The following is a 12806-nucleotide window of genomic DNA, read 5'->3' on the forward strand; positions in this document are numbered from 1 at the left end:
GTGAGAGCTTCCATTCCCTGACTAGTGACAAAGTCAAAAGACTCTACCACCCTAAGGGATGTGACCACCTCCTAGTTGAAAGTATCCAAGTAACATTCTCCCTCCTTTATATATTGCACAGTCTGCAGTTCAACCAATTGTTCTACAAACAGTTGCTGATGGATGGTCCAGAAGATCCCACATTCTGCAATCACAACACTCTTGAGTACATCGCCAACACAAGCTAGTTAGGCCAAATGATTAATTCTTGAATTGTGTATTCTATGTCATTCTACTTAACTACAAACTGGCATTGCTTTGCTGTGCGATCTATTGATTTGAAAAAGGACAAGCTCACACCTTTCACTGAATATTCCAAAGTATTTCAAAGCCAACATTTTAGCTTTAGACGCAGCTATGTTGTACAATATTTAGGTAAAAAGGATCACCAAACTGACTAAAGCAGGATTCCACAAACAATAATGAGGTGAATAACAGGTTGAGTTTTTGGTGAAGTGTTGAGCAAAGAAGTACTGACTAAGACTGGAGAACTTCTTGGTCTTCTTCGAGCACCAGGTTAATAAGGCTTCAGCTTAAACACAACTGAAGAAAAAAATTGCCTCCATCATGCAACTGAAATATCAGCCTAGATTATATGGTTAAACAGTAGCAGGGCATGAACCCATAACTCTGATTGGGGCAACAGCACAATTAGCAAAGCCAGACCGGGATGTCTAAAAAGGTTTAAAACAAGAACATTAATTGATTAAAGTGTGAAAGAAATTAAAAAACACCAAATAAAGATTAATTACAATAATTTAATAGTTCAACCATAGCAACAGAACAAAATAATATCTAACAAAGGTCTAGATAACTTATGTACAAATGCCTCCCAAGATGTGTATTAGCTAACTACCTGTGCTTTTTGTGCTACGTCAAGCACAAGCTGGAACTTTTCAGATACAGTAAGGTCCTCCTTTGAAGGCTCCTGTAAGGAATAAATTTTGCATTCATTACTTAACATCTCAAATGAACATATACGCAGAACACTCAACAGTCCACTCTATTATAGGATCATACTACAATTAATTCTTATTTTAAATACTACCTTTCATGTTGCAAAGTCAGAGACAAAAATTGGACAAGTCACTAATGTTCTTCGCCCTCGCTCTTTGCAGAAAAAACACAGATTGTAAAACTGATAATGACTAGTCACAAATTAGGAAGATGTTTAGGAATTAATGAAAAGACAACAGAGATTAAAACCTGTACCTATTATAAAAGTGGCACCTGGGATTTTTCAGATTCAGTTTTATTCCCAAAATGTTTAAAAGCAAAGGAAGTAATTCTGCATCATTTATACAGAAAGGTATGCACGTACGTGCAAGTATGTGAGGTTAGAATAGAACCTCTACAGTGTAGAGCCATGCCAATCAGCCCACCAAGTTCACACCAACCCTGGGGGCAACAACCCATCCATACCCAATCCCTCCATCCCCCTATCCCTGTCATCCAGTACTTCCCATGGCTAATCCACCTCGCCTGCACATCTTTGGACCATGGAAGGAAACTCAGAGTCACCCATGGGGGGGGATCGAACCCAGGTCCCTGATGTTGTGAGGCAGCAGGGCTTCCACTAACCACTGAGCCACCACACCACCCACGTTGTAGATACCAATAAGTTTAATGTTGCAGGCCAACTTTATGCCAACACTACACTCAGAAAATGAAATCCTGTCCCCTAGAAACGAAAATTTCAAGAATGCCAACAATTTGAAAGTTAGTGTTTGATAACTTCCAAAATCAAATCCAAATCAGACATTTACTGATCTCCACAAAGAAAAATTCCTCAACTGCTATAAATACATTTATGAAAGTAAGAAATGGCAATATTACCACAGGATCTGATACTTCAGGCACAATGCTCCACTGAATCCTCCAACCCCTGCAAGATCCAGAAATAATAGTTACTGAAGATATGTAAAACAAAATCTACAAGTTGGGCAGGTTGTGATGAAGGAGTTAATATTGTTCACTCACTAACTGATCCCGACCTTTCAGCGAAAAACAAAGTTCACCGTTACTACAACTGCTTCTGCCCGCTTCGTTTTTCCCTGACACCATGCTTACCTCTTGCACCGAACTTCAAAAGGAACTTATTTTGTCAAATGACCAACCCTTGGCAAAGATCAAATATGTTATTCAAAGTTGCTCTAGATCATTTTACTTATATTTGTTTTGTTTAAATTTTCTTTAAACATGAACAGTTTTACTTATGTCTGTTAATCCTGTGGATTTCCTGTAGTATAGTCTACATTGCAAGCCTTCCAGCTACAAAGGTAATAAACTCGGGTCACCCTATGGGTATCTGGTGGAATAGGGATATTTGCTACTTTATGAATAGAAGCGTTAAAATAATTGGGCAAGTCGTTAAATCAACATTATGTTATGTTCGTCAACTAGATGTTTCCTTTACTTGTCTAATGACTAACGTAAACACTAATATATTTCTCATTATCCTAATCAACTCACTCGACTTTTCACAACCTTGACATCAAACACTAAATGTCTCAAAGCATTTAAAGTGTTTGCATGCTGCTCAAGTAAAGCAAGTGCATTTGCTATAGAATCAGGCAGAAGAGCCAATTTCCTGCATATCAAGGCATTTTACCTTTCCTTGTGTATTCAAACAATGGCCCAACAAAGAACTAATCAAAACAGTCAAATCTTCCCCAGGCAATTTCAAGCACAAATCAGTGGTGACATTTCAAGTGCAAACAGTAATATAAAGGAATACTTGCACTTATTCATAACTTGATTGTAATGATTCTAACAAGGTCAGCCAGGTCGACATTATAGCATATGAATTTCCTGATTAACAGACCCAATCAGGTCCAATCAGGAAACTCTGGCTGACAAAAAGAACAGGAGCGTCAGACATCCTATTCACTTCGAGAGATAGTAAGAATTGCTGATGCTGGAGTCAGCGATAACAGTGTGGAACTGGAGGAACACAGCAGGCCAGGCAGCATCAGTAAAGTAGGAAAATTGAGGCTTCAGGTTGGGACCCTGCTTCAGAAAACCTGAACCATTAACTTTCCTACTCCTCTGATGCTGCCTGGACTGCTCTATTCACTCTGAAGAGCTGGCTCACTGGAGATCAGTGTCAAGGACAAGTAAATAAAGTAAATAAAGGGCGGCTTGGCAACAGGATCCTGGCCTCTATAGGGTTATTTTATTTAGGAGGTCTTGAGATACTTTAGAGCTAAATTAACTATTTTTGAAATGTAGTCATTACTGTAATAGAGATAAACAGCAGTCAATTCGCAAACAGCACTGTGACAATAAGATCGGGAGTAGGTCACTCAGTCTTTTCAGCCTGCTCTGTCATTCAATATCTTCCAGCTCAAATCATCTTCCAGTATGACACTGAGCACCTGTAGTTGGAATGATGGGGTGCAGGTTCTTTAGGATGTCTGTCAAACAGAGTGCTGATCCTGGCTCTCCATGACTGTCAGCAACCTCTCCACGGAAAAGGCCATATTGAGACATTCGTCACTCCTCCTGCCTTCAACTCAGTTTACTAATAGCCAGCTGTTGCTTAGCTGTATGCTATATGCATTTTGACAAGGTCATCAATTCCTGAGATCACAGGATTATTTTCTGTCTGGGACTGGGCAGGTGCCTGATCTCTGGCAGTCTTCAAAGTGACAAAGATCCAGGGTGCTTCTTTCCTCGCCAGCTGTGGAGAAGTGTCAGTAATGTGCTCATCAGATTGAGCTCCCAAATTCAAATCTACATAGACTACCAATTAAGGTGAAAGACTGAGCAGGCACAGCATGCAGGTGATATTTGAGGATTGGGTAGCTTCCTCCATAGAAGCAGAGGTGGAACTACAAGATTCTAATACTGGTCTCTCCTTAGCAGAGGTTTACTGATGGTGCTCTTGCCTGCATTAGAGTAAAAAAGTTATTGTGCAAGAGAGATAAAAGCATGTGTAGGTTAAGAAGGAGTTGGCATTGATGGTAAAGCGGAGAGCAGTGCAGCACAATAAAACGAAGCTCAATGAAATGGTTGGTCTCTCTGGCCCCACATAAACAGTAATCAACTTCTTCAGTCATTTTGGGCATTTTAGAACAAAGAACTGTACAGCACAGGAATGGCCGTTTGGCCCATGATGTTGCGCTGAACATTATGCCAAAATAAACTAATCCCTTCTGCCTGCCATCGGTCCATATCCCTCCATGCCTTGCATATACTCATCTAAAAGTCCCTTAATTACCCCTATTGTATCTGCGTCCACTACCACGTCGGGCAGTGCATTCCAGACTTGTACCACCCTCCATGTAAAACACTTGCCCCTCGTGTTTCTTTTAAGCTTCACCCCCAACCTTAAATGCATGGCCCCTGACTTTAAACATTTCAACTCTGGGAAATATATTCTGACAGTCAACCCTATCTATGCATCTCATAAGCTTATAGACTTCAATCAAGTCACCTCTCAGCCTCCATCACTCAAGAGAAAATGACCCAAGATTCTCTAGCCTCTCCTAATAGCTCATACCCTCTAATTCAGGCAGCATCTGGTTAACTTCTTCTGCACCCTCTCCTAAGTCTCCACATCTTTCCTGTAATATGGCAACCAGAAGTGAATGCAATACTCTAAATGTTGCCTAACTACCGTCTTACGTGGTCGCAAAATGACAGCCTGCCTCTTGTACTGTATTCCCCGACCAATAAATGCAAGCATGCCATACACCTTCTTTATCACCCTACTTGCATAGCTACTTTTAGGGAACTATGGACTTGAACCCCAAGATTCATCTGTGCATCAGAGTCCTGCCATTAATTGTATACTTTTCTTGAACATTTGATCATTCAAAATGCAGCACTTCACATTTACCTGGAATAAACTCCATCTGCCATTTCTGTCCACATCTGCAACTGATCAATGTCCTGCTTTATCCTTGACAACCTTCGACATTATCCATAACTCCACTGATCTTTGTAAACTGATGAATCCACCCATTTACATTTTCATAAGTCATTTATATATATCACAAACAGCAGCAGGCACAGTATAGATTCCTGTGGAGTACCACTAGTCATGGACGTCCAGCCTGAAAAATCACCCTTCCACCATTGCTGTCGGTCTTCTATGGGCAAGCCAATTCTGAATCCACGCAGCTAAGTCACATGGATCCCATGCATGCTAATCTTCTGGATAAGCCTACCATAAGTGACCTTTTCAAAAGCTTTACTAAAATCCATATAAGCCAGGTCCACTGCCCTACCCTCAATGCATTTTTTTTGAGGAGGTGACAAAGGTGGCCAACAAATTAGCACGACATGACCTGTCCTGCACAAAGCCATGCTTTTTCAAACATGCATACATCCTGTCCTTAAGAATTCTCTCCATTGGCTTCCCAACTACTGATGTGAGACTCACTGGTCAAAAGTTTCCTAGATTATCCCTACTTCCCTTCTTGAACAGAGGAACAACAATAGCTACTTGCCAGTCCTCTGGGATCTCTCCAGTTGCTAGCTAGAATACAATGATCTTGGTCAAGGCCCCGGAAATCTCCTCTCTTGCCTCTCTCAATAACCTAGGGTAGATAGCATTGGGCCTGGGGACTTATCCACCTTAATGCTCTTCAGGAGATCCAATTCCACTTCTTTTGTGATCTCAAAATGCCCTAGCACATAGCACGTTCCACATAAAACTCACTACCCTCCACATCCTTTTCCTGGGTGAATACTGACGCAAAGTACTCATTTAGGATCTCACCCACATTGTCTGCCTCCAAGCACAAGTTCCCTCCTTTGTCTTGGAATAATGCTACCTAATTATCCTCTTGTTTTTAAATGTATCATCAGAATGTCTTGGGATTCTCATTAACCCAACTTGCTGAGGTCATCTCAAGGCCTCTTGTTGCTCTACTAATAGCCTGCTTGAGTAGTTTCCTGCTTTCCTCATATTCCTCATGGGACCTGTCTGATGTTAGCTTCCCAAAACTTACATACGCTTTTTCACCCCTTTTGACTAAATTTACAACTTCTCTCATTATCCAGGGATCCTTTACCTTGCCATCCTTATCCTTCCTCCTTACTGGAACATGCAGGACTGGAAATCTCCCTAGCAGGTCTCCTATAGGTTGAGAGGCTTTATATCCCGACATCCTGTTCCCATTTTTGGCCTTCCCAGCCAAGTTGTAGGCCATTCATTCTTTGAGCAAGACAAAGGGAAGAATCAGTATAATGGAAGGGGATGGAAGAGCCATTAATAGTCTTGCACATGCAGAAGAAGTGGTGAGATGTCTGCAGTCAGCGAGTAGGGATTGCAGAGGTCAGGAACAGTCAGTAGTTTAGGAAGATAAGATGGATGAGAGCTGTTGACTGCACATTCTGCATGCAATAGTGAGAGTTATAGCCTATAAACCTTGGTGAGAAGCATGTACAGTGCCAGAGTTAGAGTGATTCATAGAGTTGTAGAGTCATACGGCATGGAAACAGGCTGTTTGGTCCAACTCATCCATGCTGAACTGACATCCCAATCTGACCGAGGTTCATTTTCCAGTATTTGGCAGATATCCCTCTAAACCTTTCCTACATACCCACCCAGAGATAATGGGAACTGCAGATGCTGGAGAATCCAAAGATAATAAAAAGTGTGAAGCTGGATGTACACAGCAGGCCAAGCAGCATCTCAGGAGCACAAAGGCTGATGTTTCGGGCCTCGACCCTTCACCAGAGAGGGGGATGGGGAGAGGATTCTGACATATATAGGGAGAGGGGGGAGGCGGACCGAAGATGGAGACAAAAGAAGATAGGTGGAGAGGAGAGTGTGGGTGGGGAGGTAGGGAGGGGATAGGTCAGTCCAGGGAGGATGGACAGGTCAAGGAGGCGGGATGAGGTTAGTAGGTAGGAAGTGGAGGTGTGGCTTGAGGTGGGAGGAGGGGATAGGTGAGAGGAAGAACAGGTTAGGGAAGCAGGGACAAGCTGGGCTGGTTTTGTGATGCAGTGGGGGGAGGAGATGAGCTGGGCTGGTTTTGGGATGCAGTGGGGGAAGGGGAGATTTTGAAGCTTGTGAAGTCCACATTGATACAAGCGGAATATGAGTTGCTACTCCTGTAACCTTCGGGTGGCATCATTGTGGCACTGCAGCATACCATTGTGCTGCAGGGTCTTCCCACTTCCTACAAAGGGAGTGGCCATGGGTACCCGCATGGGCCCAAGCTTTGCCTGCCTCTTTGTAGGTTACGTGGAACAGTCCCTCTTCTGCACCTACACAGGCCCCAAACCCCACATCTTCCTCCGTTACATTGATGACTGTATCGGTGCCTCCTCTTGCTCCCAAGAGGAGCTTGAACAGTTCATCCACTTCACCAACACCTTCCACCCCAACCTCAAGTTCACCTGGGCTATCTCCAACACATCCCTCACCTTCCTGGACCTCTCAGTCTCCATCTCAGGCAACCAGCTTGTAACTGATGTCCATTTCAAGCCCACCGACTCCCACAGCTACCTAGAATACACCTCCTCCCACCCACCCTCCTGCAAAAATTCCATCCCCTATTCCCAATCCTTTGCCTCCGCCGCATCTGCTCCCAGGATGAGGCATTCCACTCCCGCACATCCCAGATGTCCACGTTCTTCAAGGACCGCAACTTTTCCCCCGCAGTGGTCAAGAACGCGCTTGACCGTGTCTCCTGCATTACATCCCTCACACCCCACCCCTGCCACAACTGCCCTAAGAGGATCACCCTCGTTCTCACAGACCACCCCACCAACCTCCGGATATAACGCATCATCCTCCGACACTTCCGCCATCTACAATCCGACCCCACCACCCAAGTCATTTTTCCATCCCCACCCTTGTCTGCCTTCTGGAGAGACCACTCTCTCCGTGACTCCCTTGTCCGCTCCACACTCCCCTCCCACCCCACCACACCCGGCACCTTCCCCTGCAACCGGAGGAAGTGCTACACTTGTCCCCACACCACCTCCCTCACCCCCATCCCAGGCCCCAAGATGACTTTCCATATTAAGCAGATGTTCACCTGCACATCTGCCAATGTGGTATACTGTATCCACTGTATCTGGTGTGGCTTCCTCTACATTGGGGAAACTAAACGGAGGCTTGGGGACCTCTTTGCCGAACATCTACGCTTGGTTCGCAACAAACAACTGCACCTCCCAGTCACGAACCATTTTAATTCCCCCTCCCATTCCTTAGACGACATGTCCATCATGGGCCTCCTGCAGTGCCACAATCATGCCGTCCGAAGGTTACAGGAACAGCAACTCATATTCCGCTTGGGAACCCTGCAGCCCAATGGTATCAATGTGGACTTCACAAGCTTCAAAATCTCCCCTCCGCCCCACTGCATCACAAAACCAGCCCAGCTTGTCCCAACCTCCCGAACTTGTTCTTCCTCTCGCCTATCCCTCCTCCCACCTCAAGCCGCACCTCCCTTTCCTACCTACTAACCTCATCCCGCCTCCTTGACCTGTACGTCCTCCCTGGACTGACCTGTCCCCTCCCCACCTCCCCACCCATAGTCTCCTCTCCACCTATCTTCTTTTCTCTTCATCTTCAGTCCGCCTCCCCCTCTCGCCCTATGTATTTCAGAACCCTCTCCCCATCCCCCTCTCTGAAGAAGGGTCTAGGCCCGAAGCGTCAGCCTTTGTGCTCCCGAGATGCTTCTTGGCCTGCTGTGTTCATCCAGCTTCACACTTTGTTATCTTACATACCCACCCAGAAGCATTTAAATGTTTCCAATGTACCACCCCCACTACTTCCTCTGGCAGCTTGTTACATACATGTACCACCCTGCGTGTGAAAAGATTGCCCCTTAAGGCCCTTTTAAATCTTTCCCCTCTCACCTTAACCTACGCTTCTGGTTTTGGATACTCCCATCCCAGGAAAAACACCTTGGGTATTCACTCTATCCATGTCCCTCATGACTTTTTTAACCTCAATAAGGCCACCCCTCAGCCTCTGACACATCAGGGTAAAAAGCCCCAGTATATTCAGCCTCTCCCTATAGCTCAAACCCTCCAATCCTAGCAACATCCTTGTAAATACTTTCTTCACCTCTCAAGTTTAACAACATCCTTCCTATAGAATGGTGACCAGAATTGTGTGTGTCACAGTCCTATGAGTGTAGGGTAGCAGACAGAAGATGCTTACATTTACCCTTGTGGAATACAGAAGATCATTAACTTTCTGTCTGCACCACTATTCATTCCATTTAGTTGGGACACAACACTGACTGAAGCTGTTAAGATGATTTGTGCTGGCTGCGTCTGGTTATGTTTTTGGCAGTCTGCAATGCCTTTCCTCTCCACACCCATCCACAAGGATCTCCAAGTCCCTGTCAGCAAAGTGGGAAGCTTCCTTACTTGCTATTCTAGGCCTTATCCTTTGTCATTAGAGCACAGTACAGTAGTATGAAGGGCACCCTGGGCTAGCAGCATTTGACGAAGAACAAAGTTGAGCTTTAAACTGTGCCAGATGCATGGGCACGGCAAGTTCCAACCATGAGAAGAACTTCTGCCACGCCTACTGCATGATTTCACAAGAAGACTGCCACAGACCCCAGATGTATAATGAACAGGGCAAATTGTTGTGAGTCAGATGAACGTATCTTACTTTCTTTCTTACCCACATCTAAGTGTAAAACCTTGGCTGCTGCTTATTCAAAACTGTTAAATTTAGCTCTCTGCTTCTTTTATTTTTGACTAAAGTGGATTCACTCTTACTTTCCCCCAGCTTCATATTGCTGGCAACTTTTGTCTGTCACCTTAGTCATTGATTTGGACCGCAAGTAGGTCAAGTCCAAGTATGGATCCTTACGGAACTGCATTAGTTACAGCTTGCCAGCCTAAAACGACACATTTATTCCTTCTAGTTTCTTGCTAAATAATCATCAATCCAAACTAATAAAACTTGAAAACAAGCCCAGGATTTTTTTCTGAAAAAAAGAAAGTCCCATTGCATCTCACTGAATACATTTTGAAAATTCATAAACATTGCATCCACTGGTTCCATTTTAGTTACAATCTCAAAAAATTCCAACAGTTGTCAAACACAATTTTTTATCCATAAATTCATGTTTACTCTGCCTAATTGCATCATGATTTTTTAAGTGCTATATTAAATCCCTCACCTCCCATCTTTCTTCTGACTTGAACAGTGGAGTTACATTTACTGCCTTCCAAACTGGAAGTGTTGTTTTAAAATCTACAGAATTCCAAAAAAAAATCAAAGCCAATGTGCTCACTATCGCTGCAACCACCTTTTTAAAATTGTAAAATACAAATGATTTGGTTCATGGGATTTATTGACATTTTATATTTTATTATTTTACAGTATAGTTAGGTAAATATTACTTGATAAACTGAATAATTTCTCTAAATTTTTCAGTTCCAGGAGAATCTTGTTTCCTTGCTATTTCTGCAATGTTTTGGCGATTTCTACCATAAAAACAGATTCACTGTAGATGTTTATTGCTTCTGGCATTGCCTTATCCTCCATTATAATTTATCCTATCAGTCCCTGAGGAACCTGTTTTCTTTTACTGATTCTTCCTCTACATAAAGTATTTTATATGTGACTTTTCGTTAGTTTATGACAAGTAGTTAAAGGATAAACTGATGATCAGTGTTAAATAATTAATTCTAGGTGGGGGCTCTTGTGGCACAGTGTACCGTACCTTTCTATGAGCCAGGAAACCACAATTCAAGGGCCATCTGCTCCAGAGGTGTGTAATAACAATTCTGAACAGATTGATTAGAAGTCTCTCTCTATCATATGGGATTAGCCTCTCAAGGAGCAATGGTAATGTCCCCACTTCTGGATCAGGCCACCTGGGTTCAAGTTTTGTCTGCTGCAGAGGTGCATCAGAAAATCTCTTAACAGGTTAATTTAATTAAAACAAAAAATCTGTGTGTTTATATGAGGCGCTTTTGTAGTGTAGTGGTCTTACTTCTGGGCCAGAAGGCCAGAGGTCAGGTCCAGAGACATGTCTGATCAGACTTTTGGAAAACAACATTTGTGTGAATCTAAGGAATCTTGTGGCAAAGTGGTCATGTCCCTATCTCTAAGTCAGAACGCCCAAGTTCAAGTTCCACCTGTGGCATAACATCTCTGAACAAGTTGATTGAAAAGAATCTGAACAAGTGATGAGAAAATATCTGTGCATGTATGTCACACACACTAATAGCAGAAAGCAGAATTGGGCTATGGGTGTAACTGACAGACCACATTTCAGCCAAATAAGGTTTATTTTAACAGAACTATCTACAGCTACGTTCCTGCTTCACCATATGGCTTGGATCTACGTAACATCAGCTTTCAATCAGATAAGGAGCAGACCCGAGATGGCCACAGATGACCAGAGAGTGCCTGTATCATGCAGACAGAGCTGGATGTGGTAGGAATGTCTAGATCTGGATGAATGACAGGCACAACTACATACACTTGCTCACAAAGGCATAATGGATTCAGCGGGTAAGTGGAAAAGTGCTTAGCTCTTGACCAAGCAGTCCCCAGCCTCATTTCAGCATAGGAATTTACCAAGTCCAGCAAAAACTAAATGAGCAGAGTTCAACTTCAAAAGGTTTAATAAAAATGAGGTGAAGATTCAGTCTTAGCCCCCTTTCTTGTCCATTTTCTAGAATTAAACACCACCCCACCCGCCGCTTAACCACTACCTTACTCGGGTATTCCCACTAATGTTCATTTTAACCAAGAAAGTCATATAATGTGCCACCTGTAACTAAACTGAAGTTTTAACAAAGCATCAAAAGACTTTAATGATTTTTTAAAAAATGTTCAGAAACCATCAACTTGTAGATGCAACACAAGTGCAATGGATATTGTAGGTGTACACTATACTATCTTCACGTGTAGGAGACTGACAAAACATTTTATCAAGCATACCAGTTGCTAACTCTATGCCACAGTGTTGATGGTTCAGAGACTTAACTTCAACTTTCCCATTATAAAAAAATGTATTAAAGTGTCATTAGATTTTGTAAATTTTAGACAGCAGTGGGAAGCATAAATGTTAATACCTTGCTATGAGATAATTTAGAGACAACCTCAAAATGGCTAGAAATAAGAACATTGGAATGGCCCAGCCATGCCAAACAGCATTCATGTAGATCTGAAAGACAAGAGAACGTTACAATCCATGCAGAACACAAAGCTGCCCTCTCCCTTCCCACATTAGCAAAACACTCAGCATTCATGAATTGAGTTAATATTTGCAACACAGCTCACAAATATTTACTTTAAAAGCACGAACCAAAAATACCACATTCATGAGTGACAATTTAATAAATTCAAGTCTCAACAAATGTAAGTGATGAGTGTTCATTTTTGAGGTTGCAACATTAATTTGGCAAATGTATAAATTAAAAATTTAAGACAAGGCAGATCTCTAGCAATATCAATGCCTATCCATACTTTAGTAATACCAATTATCGAAGGAGTCTTGCTTCTCACTCAGTATTGACCACTATGTAGTCAGACCAGATTGGAATCCTCACCTACAAACAGCAAGCACACTACGGTCATCATTGTGGCATCTGAGGTAATTTTCCCATAAGGGACAAAGTGCAGGGCCAGCCAACAGTTGAAGTCTGGGAAGAGATTGGGCCTCCCATAAGCTGGCAGTGTCTTTTTGCTGTCAGGGTCCAGAAGGTACACAGGAATTCAAGAGAGTGATTCAGTGGCAAAGGAATCAAGACAGACAGAATATGTTAGTCTCTTGGCAGATGGGTTTTCAAACAGGAGTTAACTTATGTCCCAGAAAGCT

The 12806-nt window shown here is 42.9% G+C and overlaps 1 protein-coding gene across 6 annotated transcripts in view; it reads right to left on the bottom strand.

Annotated features, from left to right (window-relative positions):
- The window catches only part of gramd4a (GRAM domain containing 4a), a 158349-nt gene that overhangs the window by 34531 nt on the left and 111012 nt on the right, over positions 1-12806 (bottom strand). For all 6 annotated transcript variants that reach the window (XM_048553846.2, XM_048553850.2, XM_048553845.2 and 3 more), the window contains 3 exons: positions 12061-12152; positions 1876-1924; positions 896-967 (listed from right to left, as the gene is read on the bottom strand). In XM_048553846.2, the coding sequence (XP_048409803.1) occupies positions 896-967; positions 1876-1924; positions 12061-12152 (213 nt within the window). The remainder of the gene's footprint in view (positions 1-895; positions 968-1875; positions 1925-12060; positions 12153-12806) is intronic.

This window comes from Stegostoma tigrinum, chromosome 25 (genome assembly GCF_030684315.1).
Source record: "Stegostoma tigrinum isolate sSteTig4 chromosome 25, sSteTig4.hap1, whole genome shotgun sequence".
Lineage (NCBI taxonomy): Eukaryota > Metazoa > Chordata > Chondrichthyes > Orectolobiformes > Stegostomatidae > Stegostoma > Stegostoma tigrinum.